Below are 24,134 nucleotides of genomic sequence, written 5' to 3'. Positions count from 1 at the left end.
TCCCAAGCTATGGATTCAAGTAATATAAAATTTTGTGATGATCCTTCTACTGTTCTACATATAAATGTATAATATTCTTTTTATTTCGAATTATTTGTTTTACTTTTTTTTTAAATTTATTTTAAAAGGCATGTATATTTCTTCTTTGCAATTTCTTAATTTCTAATTTTTTATATATTTTGTTCAAAATCAAAAAATTAAATAATATTTTAATACGTTCTAATTTTTATTCATTTTTTTAAATTTTTTATTAAATAAAAAATAAATGAACAAATTAAAACTGATAAAGTATATTATGTGCAATAATTCATAGAATTAGAAGTATTAAGTATATGTATTCATGCGTTCCACCCTTTTAAACATAAAATAACACTTTTAAGTTTTAAGCATGCCAGTTGATTGACATAAAAAAGGAATCAATTCCAATCATTCCTAAGTCACTAATATATAATGCAGACACGTAACTAATTTAGTATATCTAATATAATATATAATTACTATAAGAGGGAATCAATATGTCAATGATGTTAACATGTTTGAAATTTGAATCATCAGTGGAACCTTAATAGAATAATTAAGTGTTTAATGAAATATGGTGTCTATTCTGTGTCTTTCTTTCTGTGAGGTAAAGGAGAGGGTTGAGTTTAAGCTATGAATATGAAATTATTTTAAAATAAAAATTATTGAGCAGTAATTTTCAAGATTCACTAAAATAAAGAATACTCTGTAAAAAGATTATTAATGATTTATTGAGCTAAAATAAGATTTCTATCTACACAGTTAAAGTCTAATTGAGACAAATTATCTCTAATTATTTTTTTTTATCTTTGCTCTTGAGGATTTATTATTGGCACAAATTCTTTTGGTTCTTGAAAAAAAAAAAATTATTGGCCGGAACTCTTGTTTGGTGATAGATTTCGAAGTTTAAACTAGATGAACTTTTGAATTTGTGATTTTTGAAGTTATGCTTAGACATGCATATTAATTGAAAAAAAGTTTAAAATTTTGTCAGTGAAAGTCTCAAAACTAATTTGAGTTAGTTTTTTGAAAGGAAAATTCCTTTTAGCCAGAAAATTTGGCTAGAATGGTATTTTACCTATGTTATTTTACCTTTTTAAACATTTTTATCATTTTAACTTTAATATCTTTTAATTAAAAAATAGAAAAAAGATCAATTTATTTTTAAAAAAATAAAAATGTTATAGACTTTTTAAATTTCTGGCCAAATTCTAACCAAATTTTCTGGTTATTTAGCATTACCTTTTTGAAATTATCTAATTCAACTTTTTAATTAAATGGTAGGGAAATAAATCTATGGAGATCAAGGCAATCGAAAAAAAAGCACAAACAAACAAATTCTGAAACTATTTTTTATTTTTGAAAAAAAAAAAAAGGACGGAAAAAAGCGGCTGGTAAATTAACCACGTGAGAGATTTCGATTAAGGGCGTGAGGTCAACTGTAGCCTGAAAACTGCTGGAGCTGTCACTGAAGGCATCTTTATAGTGCTCATCTCTTAGCTCTTACTGCCAAAGGAACAATATTTTAATTCAATACGTCTCCCATTTCAATTGGACCCTCAATCCATTTTCCCCATATTTTCATCATTCTCACCTAATCAAATAATGTACAGAGTCCACTGTTGAATTTGTTCCTTTCTTCGCCTACTCCATTATTTTTCATCCACTCTTCTCTTCCATCTGTGGGTTTCTTCCAACTTTTTTTTCTCATATGGATATCTCCAGATGGGTTTTCTTGATTTTGATTTTTGTTTCTTTTTCCCCCATACCCATCTTCTCAGATTCTCAATTGCGTTCAGGGGAACTATCAGAAATACCGAGTAAATTTCTTGATTTTGCGAAGAAATCTGAGGTTTTTGATTGGATGATGGGGGTTAGGAGAAGGATACATGAGAATCCTGAGTTGGGTTATGAAGAATTAGAGACTAGTAAGCTTATTAGAGAAGAATTGGATAATTTGGGGATTCAGTATAAATACCCTTTTGCGAATACTGGTATTGTTGGCTTCATTGGTTCAGGAAAACCCCCTTTTGTTGCGATTAGAGCGGATATGGACGCTCTTCCTATGCAGGTTTGAAATCAAATGTTTTCTACTCCCCTACTCTTAAGTGCTAGTGGATTATTGATTCTGTTATAAAATTTAGGTTTTTTTTGTACTGATGTATTGGTTAGAGATCACCAAACAGAGGAGAGAATTTTTTTGTATTTTAGCTAAAGCAATTAGTTTTTCATCTTAATTTTAACAGGAAATGGTTGACTGGGAGCACAAAAGTAGGAATCCTGGTAAAATGCACGCATGTGGACATGATGCTCATGTTGCAATGCTTCTTGGTGCTGCAAAGATTCTTCTAGAACATCAGAACATTTTGAAGGTTTGATTCTTGTATTAGTAGTATCACAATTTCGTTTTGTCTGCTCGAGATTTGACTTTTGCTTGTTTCTCGTTATGCATTTTATCCATTTGAGTGAATGAACTTTAATTGTTTGGCATGTATGCTGGATTTCTGGTTCATTCGATGAGTTTTAGGCCAATGTAATTGATTGGAGAAAGATAGGTCTTATTTTGCATTCATTTCTAATTTTCTGAGGCTTGTAAAAAAGGGGTTGGGGGCAGGGAATCAGATCTTTAGGTGACAGAAGAGCAAGTTATATGGTGTGAAAGGATGCTTTTACGTGGAGAGAATGCGGTTTGAAAAATAAAAATCCTATCTTTACAATAGAATAGGAGTTAGCAGAATCATGTGTACCTTCTCTACTTATGACAACAACTTGGAATTGTAATTCTGGCTGGTGGATAATCAAGATAGCCTCTGATATAATCTTAAACCTTGATTTACTTTGCGAATTGTCTGAAAGGATGCAAGAAGCTCTATTGACCAGCAAAGGAAATATCTTAGAGAATCTTCTAAGCTTTCTAGTACACTTCAGTTTCTGAAAATGCCAGCCGTGCTCTTAAATCTGATTACCTTTTGAGAAAATACCATAACCAGAAAATTTTCTTAATGAATCCATAGCTCACTCCTCAGTGCATACATGACATCAATTTTCTTGTGGTGTATAATACTCTTTTGGCAGCTGATATTTTCTCGGCTAATTTTGACAGGGAACAGTTGCTCTTGTTTTTCAACCAGCAGAGGAGGGAGGTGGTGGGGCCAAGAAAATGATAGATGCTGGAGCACTAGAAAATGTAGAAGCAATATTTGGTCTGCATGTCCATCCCAACTTTCCTTTGGGTAAAGTTTGTTCAAGACCTGGACCCTTTTTGGCGGGAAGTGGTTTTTTTGAAGCTGTAATTAGTGGAAGAGGGGGTCATGCCGCTATTCCACAGCATTCGATAGATCCAATTCTGGCAGCATCAAATGTAATTGTCAGCTTACAACATCTTGTTTCACGAGAGGCTGATCCTCTGGATTCTCAGGTATATTTCTACCCATGGGATAAGCCTCACTGACAACCAGAAAATTCTAATTGTTTTTTGTTATCAAACACCTATGCTGTACTGGCTCTTACATGTTGTAGCCACTAGTCACTATTAACTCGTTGCAGCGTCTGAACCACCCATGAAAAATTCAGAGAAATTGTCATGATTTCATTGCTTGATTGATTATTGTATATCCAGCAAAAGAACTATGAATTGCAAACAAGATTCAACTACTATGTGCTTGAGTGAACAAGAGAAGTGACTTCATCCTTGCTCTGTGCCTGTAAAATATGATATAAATCTTAAAACATTTCCAATGACCCTATGGTCTCCAAAAGAGGTAGTAAAACCTCTTTGTTTGCCGACACTGAATATTCACCCATACAGAATTTCTTGGACAACATGAATGTCCCTGTGTCTGGTGATTTTTTTGTCAATCAAAAGTTAAATTAACTTCAAAATTTCCTGTGCTGAGCCTCTATGAGATCCAATTATATAAATTGGAAGCAACCCATTAGAAGTTACTTGATCAGCTATTACAGGCATCTCCTTGGCTCCCTTGCTTTGAATCACCATATGCATCTATTCTGGTGATGTCCTTTATAAAGTGGAGAACTTTATATAAGTGCTTAAATGAAATTTCCTAAATAATATCTTTAGTGCTTGGGCCGAACTAATTTAGTACTCAACAATAGCAGAACCAGTGTAATAGAGATTAGGGGTTCAAAGTCTCTGTTTTCCTTTAACAAAGCTCAAGTTTGGAAATGATCTAAAGTAGGTGAGTTTCTTCGCTGTGTTCTGATTCATGTTTCTTTTGGATGAATAGTAGAAATATCAGGAGGCGTGCTGCTGCCTGCAGCCATAGCCAAAATAAGTTATTATCTTTTTTATGGAAGTGGAAATATATTCAAAGATAGAGGAATCTGTTTAAGGTTGTTTGGAATTTGGAGGTCAAAATCTTTTCTTTCCTTAACAGAACTCGACTTGTGAAATTATCTGTAACAAGTGTAGTTTCTCCTCCCTGTTCTGACTTCTGTTTTGAAACCAAAAGTCATATCTGATGAGATGACACTTATGGGAAGATTATTTAAGAACTTTTGAACTCTCTCTCACTGTGATTGTGCAATGACTGGTGCACTTTCTGGGTTTATGATATTTGACCAGAGCCTGATTGGTAGACAAAGCTCATTCTGCAGCTAAAGTGACACGGGTGAACTTCCTGTATTTATGATGCATTTACAAACGTAATCCTTAAGATAAAGATTGACATTCCTCAACAGATGGTTCTCATTTTCCAACTTTGTCATGTAGTTTTACTTGAGCTGAGGGTCTCCCGGAAACAGCCTCTCTACCTCCATGAGGTAGTGGCAAGGTCTGCGTACAATTTACCCTCCCCAGACCCCACCTAGTGGGATCTCACTGGGCATGTTGTTGTTGTTGTTGTTGTTGTCATGTAGTTTTACTTGACATAAAGTATGATCTGCAGGTAGTGACAGTTGCTAAATTCCAAGGAGGCGGTGCATTTAATGTTATTCCAGACTCTGTTACCATCGGTGGCACTTTTCGGGCTTTTTCAAAGGAGAGCTTTCTGCAGCTTAGGCAACGAATTGAAGAGGTAGGATCAATTCTTAAATTAGTCAGTCTCTCAAGCTGTTGCCTTGAAAGTCATGAATGTTCCATTTTTTTGCTTTCCACTTTATTTTAATCAGGATTTTAGTTATCTCATTTTATATGCTGCATATGGAATGAAATTGCACTCATCCTACAGCAAAGCCCATCTTAAGCTTTGGTGTCTCTAAATTCTTTACATTATTTTTTTCCAGATGTGTCAAAATATTCTGCAAGTTGTTTCTGTTTCTGGATTTATTCGGGTTCAACACTCTCATTCTGTTTATCCATGCTTTCTCCATTGTAGAGACACTAATTCTCCTCTCGCGTAGGTTATTGTTGGGCAAGCTGCTGTACAGAGGTGCAATGCAACTGTGGATTTTCTTACAAACGACAAACCCTTCTTCCCTCCAACTGTGAATGATAAAAACTTGCACAAACACTTCCAGAGAGTTGCAGGTGATATGCTTGGTAACGATCATGTAAAAGACATGGAACCACTAATGGGATCAGAGGATTTTGCGTTTTACCAAGAGGTTATCCCAGGTTACTTCTACATGCTCGGAATGCAGGGTGAAACAAATGAAAACCCTGCATCAGTCCATTCACCTTACTTCAAAATAAACGAAGAAGCACTTCCTTTTGGTGCTGCACTTCAAGCATCTTTGGCTATTAGATATCTTCTCGAAGCACAACCACAAGTTCCTTTATCAAGTATAAATGGTCACGATGAATTGTAAGGTGCTACTCTTTTGTAGGCATGTGCACCGAAATAGATCCTTGTTCATTTTTATGTAATGCTGGAACCGGCCAATCTAGCTTGAACTGTATATCTGGAACAAGGTCAATATTTATGCAACAATTATTTACTTCAACAACAATAACAACGTTGTACATTTTCTAGCAATTTGTTTTCCTGATCTTGTTCACAAAGTGCTACCAAGCATAGTAAATGTGAGAGCTGGGAAAACATCCAAGTTACTGGGGCTCCGGTTCAGTGTTAAAAACGCAGTGCCAGATGTGTGGACTGAATACACAAGACGAGTTCTCACTCCGCACCACCTGCACTAACGTGGTATTTAAGGGAAAGCAGGATAGAGAACAGGCTCATACTTCCCCCGAGTTTCAAACCTATGAGCCAGCTTATGTTGGACAAAAAAAATAAATCCAACAACTATGTCTTAGTTCCAAACAAATTTGGATCGATTGTATGAACCCTCACTGATCATGTTTACTCCAAGTCTAAAAATCAACAGCAACAATACAATATGATAATAGAAGAGAGTACACTGAGCATATCAGATCATGCATCGCATTCTATATATTGAATTATCTAATAGCAAGCATGACACTTGCTTGATCACCAGATCTAATTAGCTAGGAAATTTCCTATATGGATTCCTGCTCATATTTTATAACAAATGTTTTTGAATTTCAGAAGCCCAAAAACTTAGTAGAATGTTCTAATAAAGGACCCAACGCACTAGGAGCAAATTTTCTGGCAAAAAGGTAACAAAGTGAAGTTGGCTGGTTATTGTAAACACATGTTGGGCTTTCAGAAATTCTCTTGAAAAATTGATCATTAATATCGGCCTTCCCAAATGTAGCAGGATGAGCACCACCTCTGGACCAGTCCACCCAAGTGAGAGTCCGGTTTGCCAGGAGGCGAGGAGATTCTATGGTTAGCATAGTTGGAAAATAGTGCTCATCCACATAACATGCCGGTCTGCAGAACTGCTCAAACTTAGGGTGGTATACTTCATCTTTAACAATGTCAACAGCCAGTTTCCTGTTAACTTCAAACCACTGGGATCCTTTACGCCATTCAGTGATGTTAACCTCAGGTGCCATATTTGGATTGTAACGCCCTCTTCCAAAAGGTCCAGGTTCGTCGACTGCACCCATAAAGCTGTACCTCGATTTTGATATGTAGTGATAGATAGCTTTGAAGTTATGGAGAGGAATGCATGCCTCAGATAGGAGGATAAACCATTCGTTGGAGATATCAAGCAGTGCATTAGCAAGAAGCCGTCTTTCAGCATCACACATGCTCATTCTTCCCCACTTCGCCTCCTACACAAAAAGAAGCAACAGAATGGTGAGATTGATCTGTTATTTCAAGATTGGCCTCTATATTCCTACTTCTCATGTACTACCAAATTTAGGCTTTCACAGACTGCTTAATTGCAGCTAAATGGAAAACAAACATATTTGCGAAAAGGATTTGACCAGTGAGCTTGTCCTTCAGTCACCGAAGTAGGCTCATGTAAACCTATTAATCTAACAAATATGAATCATCCATTATGAAATATGCATGAAAATATTCCTTATAGATTTATCAAAGAAAATAGTCCATACAGAAATGGGCTACTCTTCACGCAATGACAAAACCAATATCGGAGTAAAACAATGGAATGCTTTCTAGAAATAGACAGTTGAAAGCTATTAGAAGGAGGTTACTGTATCCTAACATCTTCTGGGTCTACTGCACTACCCAGGACAGCTTATCCAGTTCTGCTCAATGATGCAAGAGAAATCCATCTCAGCTGTACAGAGCCAACATGGTTGCTCTGAAAGTCTCAACAAAGATCATGGTACAAACTTCCTACTATGGGGAACATTATTGGGGTCCCTGGTCTTACTGCATTCACTAGTCCAGCTAAAAACTTAAAAGTGGTCTTATTGAGATGAAGGGTATAAAAGGTTTACATCAGTGATTAGCTGTCACAAACATTCAGAAACCATCCAGATGAACACAACTGTGACCAACTCTTATAACAAGAAAACAATGCAACTAAACTCTCTTATCCCACTTTCATCAATTCAGCCCTTATTAAAGCCTTGCTGCCAAAGCAAGCAACTTTCAATGACCTTGGGATTACCTCAAGTACAACACCATGGAAGTAATATATCACCTAAGCATACCTAAGCCGGATGATGATTAGCTACAACAAAGAACTTAGTTTCCTTATGTCCTAACTTTGTACAACTTAAGGGAATCCCATAACCATAAACATCGAAGAAGAAGAAGAAGAAAAAATTACCAACTTTGTATATCTATAACTGCGTCCAGATATGTTTAGTCTCCTTTTGAACAAAATGTATCACCCACTATTCTGGTTAAATCCTAGATAGTTTATGGAGCATGAATCCGGAGATCTTAAAAGAAGCTAGATGAGAAAATAATACAAACAATTCATCTTTACAGACTCCCAGGGCAATAAAGACTAAGATAAGCTTTAAATAGCTAGAATCTATGTAATATCTGCTTCAACAACCTTGTCCGAAAAGGCATAAATCACAGAATTACTACCATAGACCACGACTGAGGCATACCTGATAGGAAGTATAAGGGGTAAGCATTTATATCTGATGAGATATTCAAAGAGAATCCTTTTTGACAGTTCCCCATATTAAAATCCCAAAATGGTAACAGACACACATTAGGTAATAGTAGAACTTGGGTGGAAACTATTGCAAAGTTAAATTGTTTTTAACACATAATGGCATATGAAGAAACTCAAGCATAATGTACAATTAGAAAGGAAAGGAATCTGTTCACTTTACCTGACTAGGAACTTGCCTGCCTTGAAATACTGATGAAGGTGGGAAATCAGGTTTGTATGATGGCAATGAATGGATGTAGATTGAATAAAGCTTCTCATTCCCCTTGAAAAACCTCTCCCACAACGGCGCCAAAGGTATAGGCCCTCTAGTCAAGAACATGAATGCAATCTTACGCGTTCTATTAAACGGGTATTCTTTAATTTGAGGAACAATTGAAGCTCGCCAAAACAACTGTGTGTCATTCATCGAATGCAACAGACTCGACGGAGGCCTAATCCAACTCTCCAAACTAAGTTGTTGAAAGCAGGGCTGAAATCTTGATTGTACCATAGGAATTACATTCTGCATTACTGAATACCGAACCATACACATACTAAGCAATGAAAATACAATACCAATACCCAAAAACAACAACAGAAACTGAAGTAACCTTATTGATAAAGGCTTATACTGAGTTACCACCTTAGTAACAGAATCTTTACCCTCCTCCAATGACCCTTGACTCCCTACTCTTGACTTCATTTCCAATTCTACCAAGCTCTTTCTTCCCCTAACAAAATCACTTCAAGAAAACTCAAATTTTTTTTTTTACCAAATTGCTATACTTATCATTGGTGTGTGGTTCACAACATTCTACTTTTAAAAAGCAGGGATTTTCAAGAATCACATTAAACAAGTCGATTCAAGTTTCAACCAAACAGTATAGGTAATAAAATTCCAACCCCAGATCAAGAAAATCACAACAAAGCAAGTGGATATGTCCCAAGATCACAAAAAGTTAAAAAAAATTCAAATCCCAAGATTTGGGTACTGAATCAATACTATGCCGGAAATGGTGAAACAGATATCATGGGGGTGGAGCAAGAAAGTTTAAAATTGAACTAATCTTTTAATTGTACTTAATAAATGAGTGTATGGGCATGATTGAAGGAACAAATCTTGTTTATGAAGAATCCATAGACCAAAAAAGAAGTTTTTGAGTCTAAAGGGATAAAAACAGAATCTTGTTGTCACACCAAATCTGTTGGTGTAGTAGCTTTATAGCTTGCAGATGACATCTTCTCCAGATGTCGAAATAATAGAGAAATTTTAAAGGGTTTTTCCAGTAATCGAAGTTGTCTTTGTTGGAAGCCCAAAGAAAACTTTTTTATAAATGTGAGAGAGAAGGAATAGGTGTATGTTTTTTATTGTTGTTGGAAGAACCTAGATGTTTGCGTAATTAGATTTGTCTTATGTTTTTCCATTGAAAATAATAAAATGACTAATGACCATTTATTTTGTTTCCTTCTTTTTTTTGGTTTTTTGTCATTTAAATATTTTTAAGATCCGAGGGTTGAGGATTGAACTTTTCTATCACTTTTTAAATGCTTTCCTTTTTTTTCATACTTATTTATACTCCCTCCGTCTCATTTTATATATCATCCAATTCTATAAATAGTTGGACTACAATACTTGTCATTTTATAAAATTTATACATAAATTACCATATTTTGCCTATTATACCCTTGATAGAATAGTTAATTAATATTGTCATTTATTAATAAAGTTGACTTAAAAAAACATTAAATAAGGGTAGAAAGGTAAAGTTACATAATTTCTTCATGCAAGTGCAAAGTAAAAAGATGACATATAAAATGGGACGGAGGGAGTACTAGTTAAGTGTACGTGTTTCATATATATGTATCGTACTAAATAATAGGAGTAACAAATATATGTAAAAAAAAATAGTGATTGTGGTTTGTACATGACAAGTTTAAAATCACAATATTTAAATTACTAAGCATAAGCTAGGTTGGCATTTTTGGCCTATATATTCCTCTGTTAAATATTAGAAGTATTTATGGTATCAAAATTAATGGTTAATAAAAAATTGTCAATAAATATCTGCTTCAATGAATGCAAAATCTGGTTTTCAAATATTCTCAAATTTATTTTTAGAAAAAAATTTACTTCCACTAACTTTAATTTTTTTGCCAAAATAAAAGCATGTTTGAACATAATCTCAAGATTACTTCTCCATTTCTCTTCTCTCTCAAGAGATTTTTACAATCCCACAATTCTAAATCAACATTATATTTTTCTTAAATATATAATTGCGAGTAACTAAATATTTAATTGTTTTGTCTTATTTACTCATAATAATATAATCAAATTAACTCAATTACGTGAGATCTTTTACTTATTGAAATTCAAACTTAAATAAATTTGTTTCTCTGTTAAGGTTCATCAGCCCCATCTATTGATAAAAAATAATAGAGAATTTTAGACTAATATCTGATTATCTTGATCTCAATAAATAAGTCATTAAACAATGATCCAAATTCAGCATTCACATATTACTTGGATTTGGTTTCTTTTATGTATAACTACTTATTGAAGTATTTATTTTAATCAATATTATGTTAGGAAGTTATAATATAATTTGATGTACAAGTACAAAACACTTATTAAAAAGCTAGTAGCTAACTTGAAAAATTGGCATAACATATCAACTAAGACTTCAAATCAACATTCACTAGTCATGTTTTTTTAAAATTAGCATAAAATGACCATTTTACACGTTTTGGGCTAATAATTTGACATTTCTTAAATAAAAAATTAGAGAGTAACTAAAATTAATATTTTCTCCCCTGTAACATTCTCTCTTATTAATTCTTCTAAAATTTTCAAATATTTATTTCTTTCAGATTTTGCTTTTAAAATTTCTCCAGTAGCATGTTTATCTTCTCCATATTTCACTTCCTTTCAAGTTTTCATTGAAATCTCACAAAATTTTATCTATCATATTTTACAAAAAAATTAAAAAAAATTTATTGGCTTTGCAAATGCAAGATAATTTTGTGGTTTGGATATTTATCGGAGTCCCATAATATTTTATCTGTCATATTTTACGGAAAAGGTTTAAAAATGCAAAATAACCTTATGATTTGAGATGATTTGGTGTATTTCTTGTGTGATTTTACTTATAGATTGATGGGATAAGAAAAGTTCTAGAAAAAAAAATAGAAGATCAAATTTGGGCTAATGATTTTGATTATGAATGAGTTTGAGGTTGTAATTATTTTTAAATTAATTTTTAATTGAGTTTGCATACATATAATATGTATATCTGCTAATAAATTTACATAGCAAATTTGTATACATATGTTAGTATTGATATTCATTAATTTGTATTCACCTAATAAATTGATATACATTTATATTGTTATACCTTAGTTCGTATTCACCTAATGTACTTGTATACATTCGATTATCTTTTTAATTGATTTGAAGTTGAGTTTGTATATATGTAAATGTATACATCTGCTAATAAACTCATCTAACAAATTTGTATACATTTATTTATGTTGATATTCATTTTTCAATATTCACCTAATAAAATGATATACATTGGTCCTTATTCACATAATAAATTAATATATATATATATATATATATTTGACTTAATATACATTGATTTGTATTCACCTAATAAATTGTATATGTATAAAAAAATTAATTGTTGAATTAAAATAATAATATTTTAACTAATACTTATTGCATATCAAAGGGACAAAATAAAACAATGAAGACCTAATTTTAGAAAAACGAGATAATCGAATCAATAGTTTTAAGGATATCTAATAACTAAATAAGAATAAAATAAAATAAATGAATTCCTAATTTTAAAAATATCTATCAACAGGGGAAAAAATGGATCCCTAATTCTAGGGATATAAAAACTTAAAATAAGAAGAAAAAAAATATATTTTCTCTCCTATTTTTTTCAAGCAAAATAAATGGATAAATGGTTTAGCTAGATAGTGCCATTTTTTTAGGCTTGAAATTTTCCAAATATTATTGGGTTAAAAATTATTTCTTATGTCCATTTCATATGAGTTAATTTGATTTAACCTGAAATTTTAAAAATAAAGAAAAACTTTTAAAATTGGTGATTTAAAGTAAGTGATGGATATTTATATGAATATAAATTATTTTATTAGAAATAAAATAAATATTTTAAAATTAAATTACTACTAAAAATAAAAATATGACATTTTTTTGGACTTACGGGAAAATAAGATATCAATTTTATACTAGATTTGTACCTATGTGTCAATTCTGAGAATAGAGACAAAATCCATATGGTGGCGTTAATCAGGCCCCAGAAACTGTCTTTGGGCTTTTAAGCAGAATTCAAAGCCCAAGTCAGCGAACAACAGTATAAATATCTTGACCGGTTTCATTCAACACAGTTCGTCTTCTCAAATTCCAAGTATCTGCAAGCCACAACAGGTAATTTCGCATTTTTCTTTGATTTTCTCCGAGATTATTGGTATGTACGCTCTAATTGTTATTCGATTTGGAATTTAGAGTTTCAGGTTTATTAAGATGATCATGCTTAGATTTCTTCACAGTCTGTTTTAATTTTTTAAAATTATATATAGGGTTAGGACAAGGGGAAATTGGAGAGGGGATTAGAAGGTGGATAATCGAACTCTCGTGGATAGGGTGACTCTTCAGATAGCCAAACAACTGAATTATATGATCCCTGTTACTTGCCATTCTGTGATGTTTATGTATACGTTATTTTGGCACAACGGTATGATCAAATTGTTACTCAATTTGGCATTTAGGGTTTCAAGCTGATTAAGATGGTTGCGTTTAGGTTATTTTGCATTCTATCATGTTTATTTTGGCACAAATATTAGTAAAATCATTTAGTTTTTGTGTTTTAATAACCCGCTGATAAAGGTTAGAAATTGATTGACACCTTTCCTTATTTTTTCTTCTATTGATTTTGGATTGGATTGTTTTCCTTTTGGGTCTCTTTTGGGGATTTAGTTTGTGCTAGAACTACAGATTTAGTCTTCTCATTGTGCTCAAGTGATAAGAAATAAAATGGAATTTTATTGAATCTAAACGTGATTTTTTGGCAACAGTATGATGTCTAAAACTTAAAACTTTACACTTATTGTTTGCCAAACGAAGGGTCTCTAGATTTTCCAAAGACAGGACGCTAATGAAGAAAAGGAAAGGAAAAGGCAGGACACAGAGAAAGAATAGAAAAAAGGGAAAGATGATGGAGATCACCAACACAGATGAAAGAGCAGTTAATGCGGACAGGATCTCTGAGTTGCCTGAACACATTTTACATCACATCCTTTGTCTTCTCCGATGGCCAGCGGATTTAGCAAGAACTAGCATTTTGTCTAAGAAGTGGAAAGTCATTTGGGAGTCTTTCACGTCCTTTGATTTTGATCAGAGACACTTCCAATGTGTAAACGCTGCAGATAAATGGGATCATCTCCAACCTCTACCAGTGGAGAAACAGAGCTCAATTTTCAAACAGGCGTTTGAATCCCTGGGGTTTGTGGAGCTTCCATTAATACATAAGTTCATTCTGTTTGTCGAGAATACGTTAGGAACCAGACTTGACCAGTTGCCAAGTATACAGAAGTTCAGGCTGCATGTCGTCTTTTCTGTTCATCTTCTGGCTCCCTTTATGAATCACTGGATAAGTGTTGCTACAGACAAAAATGTTAATGAGCTTGATATTCATGCAAAAATGGATGGCAAATTTTATGCCCTGCCTGAGCTTGTATTTGCTTCCAAGACAATAACTTCATTGAAGCTCAACGGATGTGAAGTGGGTGATTCTACTGCCATAAAGCTCCAAAATCTACGGGAGTTATCCATGAAAGCAATGCGTATCAATGAGAATATAGTCCATAATTTTGTCCAGGCCTGCCCTTTGATCGAGGATATGCGACTGATCAATTGCTATGGTTTGAAATTCTTGCATGTTTCATCTCTGCCTAAACTAAATAAGTTTGAGGTACATGAGCGATCCAGCCTCAGGTCAGTCAAACTTGAGGTACCCAATCTTGAGACATTTTGGTTCCATGGGAAGAAATCTTCAAGGTGCAAATTAATCTTAGCAGGGTGTGGAAATCTTAAGAATTTGACTTTGAAGCATTCACATATGGCAGATAAGTCCTTTCATGAACTTGTCTCCCACTTCCCACTACTTGAAAAACTGTTCCTGTTGGAATGCCGTACATTGCACAGAATTACAATATTGAGTGACAAGCTGAAGACACTCTCTCTGGTAAGGTGCCACAAACTAAAGGAAGCCAACATTGATGCACCAAATCTACTTTCATTTGAGTATACTGGTGCTGAGTTGCCGTTTTCTTCCATGAATGCTTCACGGTTGCAAGAAGTGAAGCTTCACTTGAAATCCCAAAAACAGAAGTCAGTGCAGAAATTCATTGAAGGGTTTGATGGCAAAGGCTTCAAGTTGTTTCTTGCCTCCAAACAGGTTTCAAACTTCTTATCAGCAATGATTCATTGATTCTATATGGATTTCTCATATGTTCTATTTTTTGCTTATTTATTCATGTTGCATTTATAGGGTGTGAATATATATGAGGAATTGAGAGGACTTCATCTTTCTTATTTTGGAGCATACAAGATACAATTGACTAAATCAGCAAGAATGGTGGAAAATCTCCTCAACAGTCACTTGCGAGATTTTCATCCAAAAACTCTCATCTTAAAGACATCTCTCACAAGTGACCTCCTCGTGGTAAGATGACCTGTCTTTATTGGATCCTTAAGTCATACTTTCTGGTTCTTCAATGCTTTCAATTACTACAGTGGATTGGACTCATTGTTATTTTTTGTGGAATACAGTTCATTCAGGAGAAGATATTGAACAAAGAGAAGACTCCTCCTAGCTGTTGTAAATATTACTCGAAGAAATGCTGGCGACATTATTTAGAAGGCGCTAAAATGTCTCTGTTTCCAGATGCGTCCTCTGCGGAGTATCCTAATACGATCTTGGAACTAAAATGGAGCGAAGCTGCACCTCTGCCGGGATGTAGAGATATGAAGGATATCAATGAGTAATACATAGGACATATATGCATTGCCTGTACTTATTAAGTCATTTATTTGAACTAGTTTTTGTTTTTTAGATCATTTTACTATCAGACGAGCTCATCGGATTTTGGTTCGAAATATTATACTTCAGTGGAAATAAGCCGAAATTGGTTGATCCCGCCCCCTTATCTGACCCAAACTGACCAAGGTCAAATTAAAGAACGTTCTTTACATGGGTGTATCTAAATAATTCGTTAACGCCATTTTCTGATGGTTGGTTTTTGCATGAAATTTGGACAATTTTGGGATGGAAGTTTAGTGCTGTCTTGTTAATTTTATCAGCTCCCTTCCATATCAGAGAGGAACTATCTTTAGACGATTCATTGTACATATTTCAGCCTTCTTTAGTGCTGGTTTTAAGTGAAGGACTCTTTCCTTTACTGGTAAAAAGAAGGTGCATTAGTGATTATTGGAACAAGCACTGCTACGCTGTCTCTGTTGCCTTTGCCATACGCATCTGATTCTTACCCAAAATCTCAACTATGATAAGATTTGCACAGTTTCCACTACTGTCTATTGGAAAGATGCAAAGCTAAGGTTCTGAAAAATGGTAAAAATCGGTATCAGATACGTCCTGCAATAACAATGGTTTCTCCCACTATATAAACACTACAACGATAGGTTGGCTTCTGCTACTATATAAAACCGGTTCTTTCTTGAAATCAACTTGATTAGTAAGTTTTGGAGTCTTATCTTTGCATTTTACGGTGATGGACAGGGTAAGTTATCAAATTTAAATTTTTGATTCATTTCTGAATGTAAGCAAAGTTTCATTGTTTAGACTTTAGGCTATGCTATTGTAAGATTGATGGACTAATATCGAGTGGATAAACTGTATGTGGAGAAGGGCGAAGGAAGCGAAATAAAGAAGAGGATCGTCATTGGATCATGGGGTGGTCATGGTGGAAGCCCTTGGGATGATGGTAGTTTCAATGGAGTGAGAGAAATTTCCCTTGTCTATTCTCTTTGTATAGACTCCATCACTGTGGTCTATGACCAAAATGGCCAGCCTTATCAAGCAGAGAAGCATGGAGGAGTTGGAGGCAGTAGAACTGCGCAGGTGACACATTTTAGTACATACACTGATAATACAACCAAAAAAAATTAATACTAGGGTAGTTTCACTCATTATAGCATGTTAGTTACCTGCCATTTATCAGGTTTAATTTAGCACGTTATTTTATTAAAGGGAAAATGGACATCAGGTAGTTCATGAAAATGAGATTGCCCAAAACCATACGGGAGAAAACAATCCAAGTCCTTCATCGGACTAGATTGAGTTTGACTCTGATACCATGTTAAGGAACGGGTCTTAGGTGTAATTCAACCATAAAATCAGTTCATAAAGTGAATAATTTCTAACTGGTAAGGAGACGATTACTCCTCACCTAATGTTGGACACTTCACAATTTGCATATAAATTACACCCAAGTGTTCTAATTGTATCCTTTTGGAATACTGTCAGTGTATAAAACTTGGAACTCTTCTCTCTTTCTTGGTCTTTTGCCATCAAATCTTGTTATTACTACGATCTTAATGCCTATAAGTGAATCTCAATTCCAGATTAAGCTGCAATTTCCAGAAGAATACCTGACAAGCGTTAGCGGCTATTATTCTCCGGTGGTGTATGGTGGCAGTCCTGTGATAAGGTCCCTCACTTTTAGCAGCAACAAACGAAAATTTGGACCATTTGGTGTTGAAGGAGGAACACCATTTTCAATGCCAATGGAAGGTGGGCAGATTGTAGGCTTTAAGGGAAGAAGTGGATGGTATTTAGATGCTATTGGCTTTTATATAGCTAAAGTGAAGACAACTACAGTCTTACAGAAGGCTCAACAAAGTCTAGTGAAACTTGCATCTTCTGTGTCTATGAACTACAGATCTGGAGATGAACCAAAAAAGTACTCTTATTTCTACAAACCAACTAATCCAAAAACTGAAGCATAAGGAACTGGACCTCGAGTCAGTCAACCTGGTTCCAATTCGACCAATCCAAAGAAGAAAGTTTACAAGGGAAAGATCTCCCTATGAAAACTTGTGTTCATTCATAGTCTGTAACTCACTTATCTGTACTACAAAGAAAAAGTAACATGATTTAACAACCATTTCTTGTTGACGTTTATGCTTTAGCTTTATATACTTTTATATTTTGAAAATTCACACAACAAAACACCTGAACCACCTAAAGCATTCTAGCTTTCATGGCAAGACATGTTTAGTCTTGCTTCTTCCATCATTGGTCTGCATAAGTAAATCTCCACCCTCACCTCTTCAACAGAGAAATAGAGAGTTTTGAACATATCTAAACCCAGGGGAGCAGATGAGCAAACTTTTAAATTGAAACACACAGCATATCATCAAATCTTCTACCGATCAAAAAGTGTATTTATCTCTTAATAAACATATGTTCAGCACTTGTGCTGTCTGATCTAGGGCCAAAACTGGCACAGGTATAACTTGCAATACCTCATTACAACATTTGAGAAATGAGCAAAATAATACTTCCGCGTTCAGCATAAAACACAAGTTATCTTAACGGGCTCTTCTTTAAGAATGAGATGATGAATCTGTTTTCTCAGCCAAATAGTGCTCAAGCATATCTTCTTCTTCATCATCTGTTCACACACAGAAAACAATTAAAGAGAAAAATAATCACGTCATTTTGATCCACAAACAAATAAACAGAAGTAAAGCATGAACAAGAACAAAAAAATTGACCTTCAAAATCATCATCATCGAAATCAATATCATCCACGTCTTCATCAGATTCTTCAGCAGTAGCTGTTGCAGCTTTCTGTTGACAGAAAGAAAAACCTATTTAACAACAGCACGCATAGCCTGAACCCACAACCTTGCCTAAGCAGCTTATGCAGTAACAGCACCTCACACCCAAATCAAATGAGCTACCACTACATACAGCAAACACTTGTGTATACTATTTTAACCTTTCAAATTAATGTATGGTCAGGGAACTTCACTAGCAGCAGGACTAATCAGAAGGAAAAGGAACAGGGCCCAGAGCTACACTTTCATCATACAGGTATTCTTTTCTCTGAGCCCCATAACCCCTGTCTCAGTAGCAGCAAAAGTTCTGACAACACAAAAGTAAAGATAATAGAACAAATACCGAGATCACATTAAAAATCAGGTCAGAGGGCATTTATTGCTTGCATCTTACATTTTTAATCATGCTGAATGCAGAATAACATCAATACATTGTTATCATGTCTTAGACTAATGTCAGTATATTTTAGCAAAGAGAATTGGAGGTTTGTCTTGATATAACATTGCCTTCACATTTATTAAACACACAAAAAGGGAGACAGACTCCCCATAATGGGATAGTCTTATGGAACTCTGGTCAGTATCTACAGAGTTGAAACTATAGCTCAGTGTCCTCTTTAACACAAATCATTTTGATGGCCATTATAAACTCAGTTTCCATTATAACACAAAGCAACGCAGGCATAGATGAGATTAAACTAGCATGATTTCATAATTAACTTAGAAACAGCAACTACACAATAGAATACATTACCCCACTGGCTCTTCCACTTTCAAACCATTGCCTCCCTGTCAGTTTCTTTTCCTTCGAAACAGAAAGTGCTGCATCTGGCATTAACCTGAACATTGATATATGGTTGCACACCATGAACAAAATAGCCAAATTTAGAGAAAAGGAAATGCAGAAAAGTAGTTGACCAGCCACACGTTTCTAAAGCAAAAATGTTGAAAGCAAAGGAGTTTAAGAGGTAACATAATATGATAATAATCAACACATTCTGACTATATACTCGTCGATTCAACATTTCCTAATATCTGACACACAAACCTGTTTAAAAGTCCCTGCACTCCACAAATAAGAAAAAGAATGAACATTTCACTCTGGCAACAAAGTGCCCCTAAAGTTGCCCAGGATTTATGATTATCACAGATTAAGAGTTGATGATTTGTTTTTACTGTATGCAGCTTCACTGGCATTTCAGAAAGTATAATGCTTCTAGTTTAGTGGATGAAGAAGACCCACTTCAGCGCTACGACCTTGGCCAAGAAGTGAATGCAAAAAACTTACTTGGCTCTTTCCAAAGCTAGTTCAGCTTCAAATCTTTCCCTCCATGCCAAGAATGTTTCAACGGTAACTGCTTCTCCATGTGGTACAATTACCTGAAGTCAAATGAACAATAACAATTAAGGGATCAAGATTCAAGGCCAATCAATCAAAACAATAAGTGACTTGACGATTTTCCATTAGGTAGTTCAAAATAGCACCACAGAATTGCTTATAAATATGTAATGCAAGCTAGATCTGCAAGGTTTCCTGAAGAGGCTAACTAACAAAAGTGAAGAATTGAAGTGTTGGTCACCTCTGACTACCTTGACTAAGAGACGGATATCACTTTCATGCTCAAACTAGAAAAAGTAACAGCACTCACACTGTTGACAACTTCGGGTAGATTTCAAGTACATCCCAATATCTTGGCCAGGCTGTCCCTTCTTAAGCCAAAACACAAACTATTTCTTTAGAAGAATATATGTTGGAGCCTGATTCCAAGTACCATGAGAATGGAACATGCTCCCCCCCCCCCTTCAAACCCCACCCTCGTTTCCCTTTCTTATTTGAGTGGATAAGTTATCAAAATCATACTAAAGCAACCAGGTCTTGTCTAGTGTTATCACAGGAATGCTTAATCCCTGAAGCAAAGCACAAAACGTGTTGAGCGCTTTGCCTCGCTTCATAGGCACTTCAGTGTTCTCATCAAGGCTATAAGACATTTTTCCTTGCCAATGAGCGTAATCTAGAAAGGGAACACAAAATAATTGATATTTATTTGGAGCTTTCTTGTGCTTTTTGCCTTTGATAACACTGGTTTTGTCTACTTAAATAGAAGTTGGGAACTCATGATTCATGTGTCAAAATCACTGAAATCTTCGATTTATGACTTTCGAGTTTGCAGTTGATGAAAGCTCATTTCACATGCAACAACTCAGTAAGGACAAAAAAAAAACATACTTCCTCTTTTTTGGCTTCATTGTCTTCAACACCTTCGTCGGTCTCTTGAGCAAATCTTTCAGATAGCCAGTCTTTAGCTGATGAGACCAATGTGTAGATCATAGCCATGCCAAGATTCTCAACAGCCTGTGAATGCAAGCATTCATAGAAGAAGCTAAGACATAAAAAACAAGTGCATGAAATTACAAAAGAACAACACTAGTCAATTTTATTAATTATTCTACATCAGTAGCTAACTATTAAAGACAGGAAAGATAGAGAGAATAAGGCTTCTTTTTGGGGCCTTCAGGGTGAGGTCAGAACCACTGCCACAATAATCAGCCAAATTTTAACTAGCCGAAGAAACAATATTTACCCAGGAGCGCATTGCATATGATCAGGGCTTGAAACATACCTCTTGTTCAAGCTTCTCTTTCAATATTTTCAGATCTCCAGAATGAATTCCTTTTAAACTAAAAAACAAGAGAGAGATCATAGATGTATTAGTTGCACAAAGTTGCTTATATCACATCATAATAGTAAAGCAAAACATAGCTACTAGGCACCTCCTGTTATGCTGACATAAAATGAGTTCTACTAACATCTGCGGTTAAGAATATTAGCGAAGTAAGCCGTTTTAAGAACACAATGATGGATCACTCACTTAATGGATTAAAGCTTGCTGGACCACATTAAAATTTGAGTTTGTTATTTATTTAGTCTCTCCTATAGCTTGTCATCTTTGCAAGAAACTACATAAAGAACATGCCATTTACGATATGTTGAACCATGGGTAAAAGGTAAAAGTCCAATTCCAATTACAAGCAACAAAAGAATTTAAGGACAATTCTCTTTGTAATGTAGCATTGAAGAACAATGTATGCGAATAAAGAAAATACTACAGGTCCTGGGATGGCATATCCTAGTGCAGGGTTAATTTACCTTGAGACATTCAAAAGTGGAGGTTCATCCGGATATTTTTCTGTGTGAGAGAATATTAAAGCCAGTCGAACTGCACCAACAATTTGGGACCAATCATTGTTAGCGGGAGTTCATTACTCGATGAAACATAAGTAAAGAAGAGAGCTGCAGAGAAAATAACTGTGAAAATAGCAAAACCTGATGATTGTGTAAATTCTTCGTCCTCCTCCTGTACAAAAAGCAAAGTTGTAAGAAGTATGATAATAGATTAATAGTAATCAAAACAGCATAAATACCACTGGTGAAAGAACCAATAAGATGCAACAATCCTTTTCGCTAGCACAACAATAGATAAGGCCAAATAGAAGCTCAACTACTTATGAATAATTCCGGCCCTAGGCACTACTATGTTGGTTAATCATCAATTTTGAGCAGCCAAGTAGTAAATGATACCAAAATTTCTACATACCTGAGGAGAAATAGTAATTTGGAAGCATCGATTTGAAGTATTTAGCCCACTTTCACTGGAGTGAATTTCTAACAGAACCACCACAATAAAGTTATCCAATAAGATTAGACAACAACAGAGCAAAAAAAAAAACTACAACTTATAAAGGATGGTTGTGAACCTTTGAATTCATCCATAAGAATGGCTTCCAATGCTTCGATTTCCATCTCTTGTTCCTGCACATAGTCTAGTCCAAAGTTCTAATAAGACAGATATAGTGATTGCCATCAATGAATTCAACTCTACACACACCAATATATTCAAATCCTGTATACCATATGCCTAGCACATATTCTCAGGATTTGTCACAAATTCAAATATGTAGCTTAAGTATTAAAGTTAAATTTTGTTACTTTATATATATATGAAAATGGTTCAATTAGGTGACTTCTGGATTCCGTCCGATTACATAGCTCATATACTAAAAATCCTCCACCTATAAATCAACAGCTCAAACATCGAATGAAAAATCAAGAAAAATAGGTCAAATAAGCTCAAATTTGTGCGAAAAATCAAATCTTTTAAGGAAAATACCTGTCATGATTGCTCTTTGATGAATTTCTCACTTGCTCTTGCTTTGCGATCACTCAAATAGCAGACAGAGACAGAGACAGACTCGAGAGAGCTGTAGGAAAAAAAAACCTAAAGAGCTCTATCACAAGAGAAGCAATGGAGAATGTTACGACGTCGTATTAGAGTTTCACTCGCATGAATCTAGGGTAGAGGAACCATACTGAATTCACAGTGATGGTGAGAAATCAGAGCCGTTGATCTCAAACACACTTAAAGTCAAACTCTTTACAATTATCAAAGACTCCTTGTGGTTTCTTTCCGTGACATTTTAGTTCATAAGGTTTGCAACGTTATATATAGCAGAGGAAAAGCCCAACATAATCTCTTATCTATGGGTTAAGACTCAAGTCATCCTTGAGTTTTTGTCTGGAGCATTAATAGTCCTTCGTGTTTGTAATATTTGTGCACTTTTAGTTCTCCCCCAAATTTTTGACTATTTTTAACGTTGATTTTCTTCATAATTTTATGTATGGAATGTTCAATCGGCTTTTTATATATTTAGTAGAGATAATAACTCTACGTAAAGAAAGTTGGAAGAAGAACACTTTGTTCTGTTCAATAGAAATATTAATGCAGGCTTGCAGCTAAACTAAGAACGCATTGTTATGTTCAATAGAAATATTATTGCAGCTAAACTAAGAGCACTTTGACATATGATGCTGAAATAAAATAAATATTTGTACTATTGCACCTGAAATCAGCAAGATTTTAGGTGCAATAAAATTTCTACTAAACAAAATAAGATATTTTTCTTCTCACCTTATCTCACATGGAATTATTATTTCTATTAGATATATAAAAAGACGATTAGACATCTCATACATAAATTATGGACAAAATAAATGTTAAAAAATAGATAAAAATTTGAGGAAGGACCAAAAGTGCATAAATATTGCAAATACGAGGGACTATTAGTGCTTTTTGTGTAAAAAGTCAAGAATGACTTTGAATCTTAACCCAATAATAAGAGTAGAGATGGCAATGGGGAGGACGGGAGTAGGGCAGGGCGAGTTTCATCGTTCGCAGATAGGGCGGGTTATAGCTTTTGCGGGTTTGGGGCGGGGCAAGTTTAAAACTTATATTTTCAAAATTATGGCGGGGCGGGGCGCGGATTTGAGATAAAAGTCTTTTAAATTTGCTAATCTATCTTTTGCATCAGTTTTTGATCTGTTTGGTCACTGTTTAGTGTTTTTTTTTCTCCTTCCAGATGAAAAAAATGTTTTTACTGACCAATAAATTAGAAAGGAAAAAAAAACTTGTTGACATATTTTGTTTCTTTTTACTACATTCAACAATTTGTTTATTACGTCATATGTAATCGATTCAAAATTATCAACAATAAAAATTACTGACTGTTTGGAACAGTATTAACTTATTTATTTTTGAGGTTAAAAAAATATTAAGCAATTAAAATAATTTAAATTTTTTGGTTAAACACTTATTGCATCTAATATTTGAAACTTTTATATAAATTATGAAGTGTGGGGCGGGGTAAAACGGATTTATGCAGGACGGGCGGAGTGGGTTAAAACCAATAAATAATGCTATGCGGGGAGGGGCAGGGCGGATTATAATTTTAGCGGGTTTATGTGTTTGCCCCG

At 34.5% G+C, this 24,134-nt stretch overlaps 5 protein-coding genes across 9 annotated transcripts; 3 read left to right on the top strand and 2 right to left on the bottom strand.

The window, feature by feature from the left end:
* Positions 1 to 1,534: 1,534 nt before the first annotated feature.
* On the top strand, positions 1,535 to 5,962 carry LOC102599664 (IAA-amino acid hydrolase ILR1-like 4). The gene is made up of 5 exons (XM_006342958.2): positions 1,535 to 2,089; positions 2,265 to 2,390; positions 3,122 to 3,436; positions 4,926 to 5,054; positions 5,380 to 5,962. Exons 1-5 carry the CDS (start codon positions 1,730 to 1,732, stop codon positions 5,785 to 5,787), a joined length of 1,338 nt encoding a protein of 445 aa, XP_006343020.1. The 5' UTR covers positions 1,535 to 1,729; the 3' UTR covers positions 5,788 to 5,962.
* Positions 5,963 to 6,290: 328 nt separating this feature from the next.
* On the bottom strand, positions 6,291 to 9,835 carry LOC102599337 (uncharacterized). The gene is made up of 2 exons (XM_006342957.2): positions 8,615 to 9,835; positions 6,291 to 7,120 (listed from the first exon to the last, which is right to left on the bottom strand). The coding sequence occupies exons 1-2, from the start codon at positions 9,134 to 9,136 to the stop codon at positions 6,482 to 6,484; spliced, it is 1,161 nt and encodes a 386-aa protein (XP_006343019.1). The 5' UTR covers positions 9,137 to 9,835; the 3' UTR covers positions 6,291 to 6,481.
* Positions 9,836 to 12,801: 2,966 nt separating this feature from the next.
* Positions 12,802 to 15,794, top strand: LOC102598789 (putative F-box/LRR-repeat protein At5g02700). Of its 4 annotated transcripts, XM_015306760.1 has the most exons (5): positions 12,850 to 12,889; positions 13,042 to 13,196; positions 13,586 to 14,918; positions 15,012 to 15,185; positions 15,293 to 15,794. In XM_015306760.1, exons 3-5 carry the CDS (start codon positions 13,617 to 13,619, stop codon positions 15,506 to 15,508), a joined length of 1,692 nt encoding a protein of 563 aa, XP_015162246.1. In that variant the 5' UTR covers positions 12,850 to 12,889; positions 13,042 to 13,196; positions 13,586 to 13,616; the 3' UTR covers positions 15,509 to 15,794. The 4 variants fall into 4 exon arrangements, with proteins under 4 accessions (XP_015162248.1, XP_006343017.1, XP_015162246.1 ...); XM_015306762.1 differs by lacking the exon at positions 13,042 to 13,196 and having other exon boundaries at positions 12,802 to 12,929; XM_006342955.2 differs by lacking the exon at positions 13,042 to 13,196 and having other exon boundaries at positions 12,810 to 12,889.
* A 275-nt stretch (positions 15,795 to 16,069) lies between these two features.
* LOC102598450 (jacalin-related lectin 19) lies at positions 16,070 to 17,657 on the top strand. Its single transcript, XM_006342954.2, has 3 exons — positions 16,070 to 16,260; positions 16,389 to 16,601; positions 17,105 to 17,657. Exons 1-3 carry the CDS (start codon positions 16,252 to 16,254, stop codon positions 17,486 to 17,488), a joined length of 606 nt encoding a protein of 201 aa, XP_006343016.1. The 5' UTR covers positions 16,070 to 16,251; the 3' UTR covers positions 17,489 to 17,657.
* Positions 17,658 to 17,858: 201 nt separating this feature from the next.
* Positions 17,859 to 22,635, bottom strand: LOC102598121 (RWD domain-containing protein 1). 2 transcript variants are annotated; one of them, NM_001318653.1, is given in 12 exon segments: positions 17,894 to 18,156; positions 18,260 to 18,335; positions 19,080 to 19,164; positions 19,614 to 19,705; positions 20,553 to 20,678; positions 20,947 to 21,004; positions 21,474 to 21,543; positions 21,634 to 21,668; positions 21,671 to 21,681; positions 21,922 to 21,989; positions 22,082 to 22,147; positions 22,495 to 22,560. In NM_001318653.1, coding segments are annotated over 12 exon segments (762 nt in total). In that variant the 5' UTR covers positions 22,502 to 22,560; the 3' UTR covers positions 17,894 to 18,088.
* Positions 22,636 to 24,134: the final 1,499 nt, after the last annotated feature.

This window comes from Solanum tuberosum, unplaced genomic scaffold (genome assembly GCF_000226075.1).
Source record: "Solanum tuberosum cultivar DM 1-3 516 R44 unplaced genomic scaffold, SolTub_3.0 scf00040, whole genome shotgun sequence".
Taxonomy (NCBI): Eukaryota; Viridiplantae; Streptophyta; class Magnoliopsida; order Solanales; family Solanaceae; genus Solanum; species Solanum tuberosum.
This window is presented reverse-complemented; position numbering and strand designations above follow the sequence as displayed.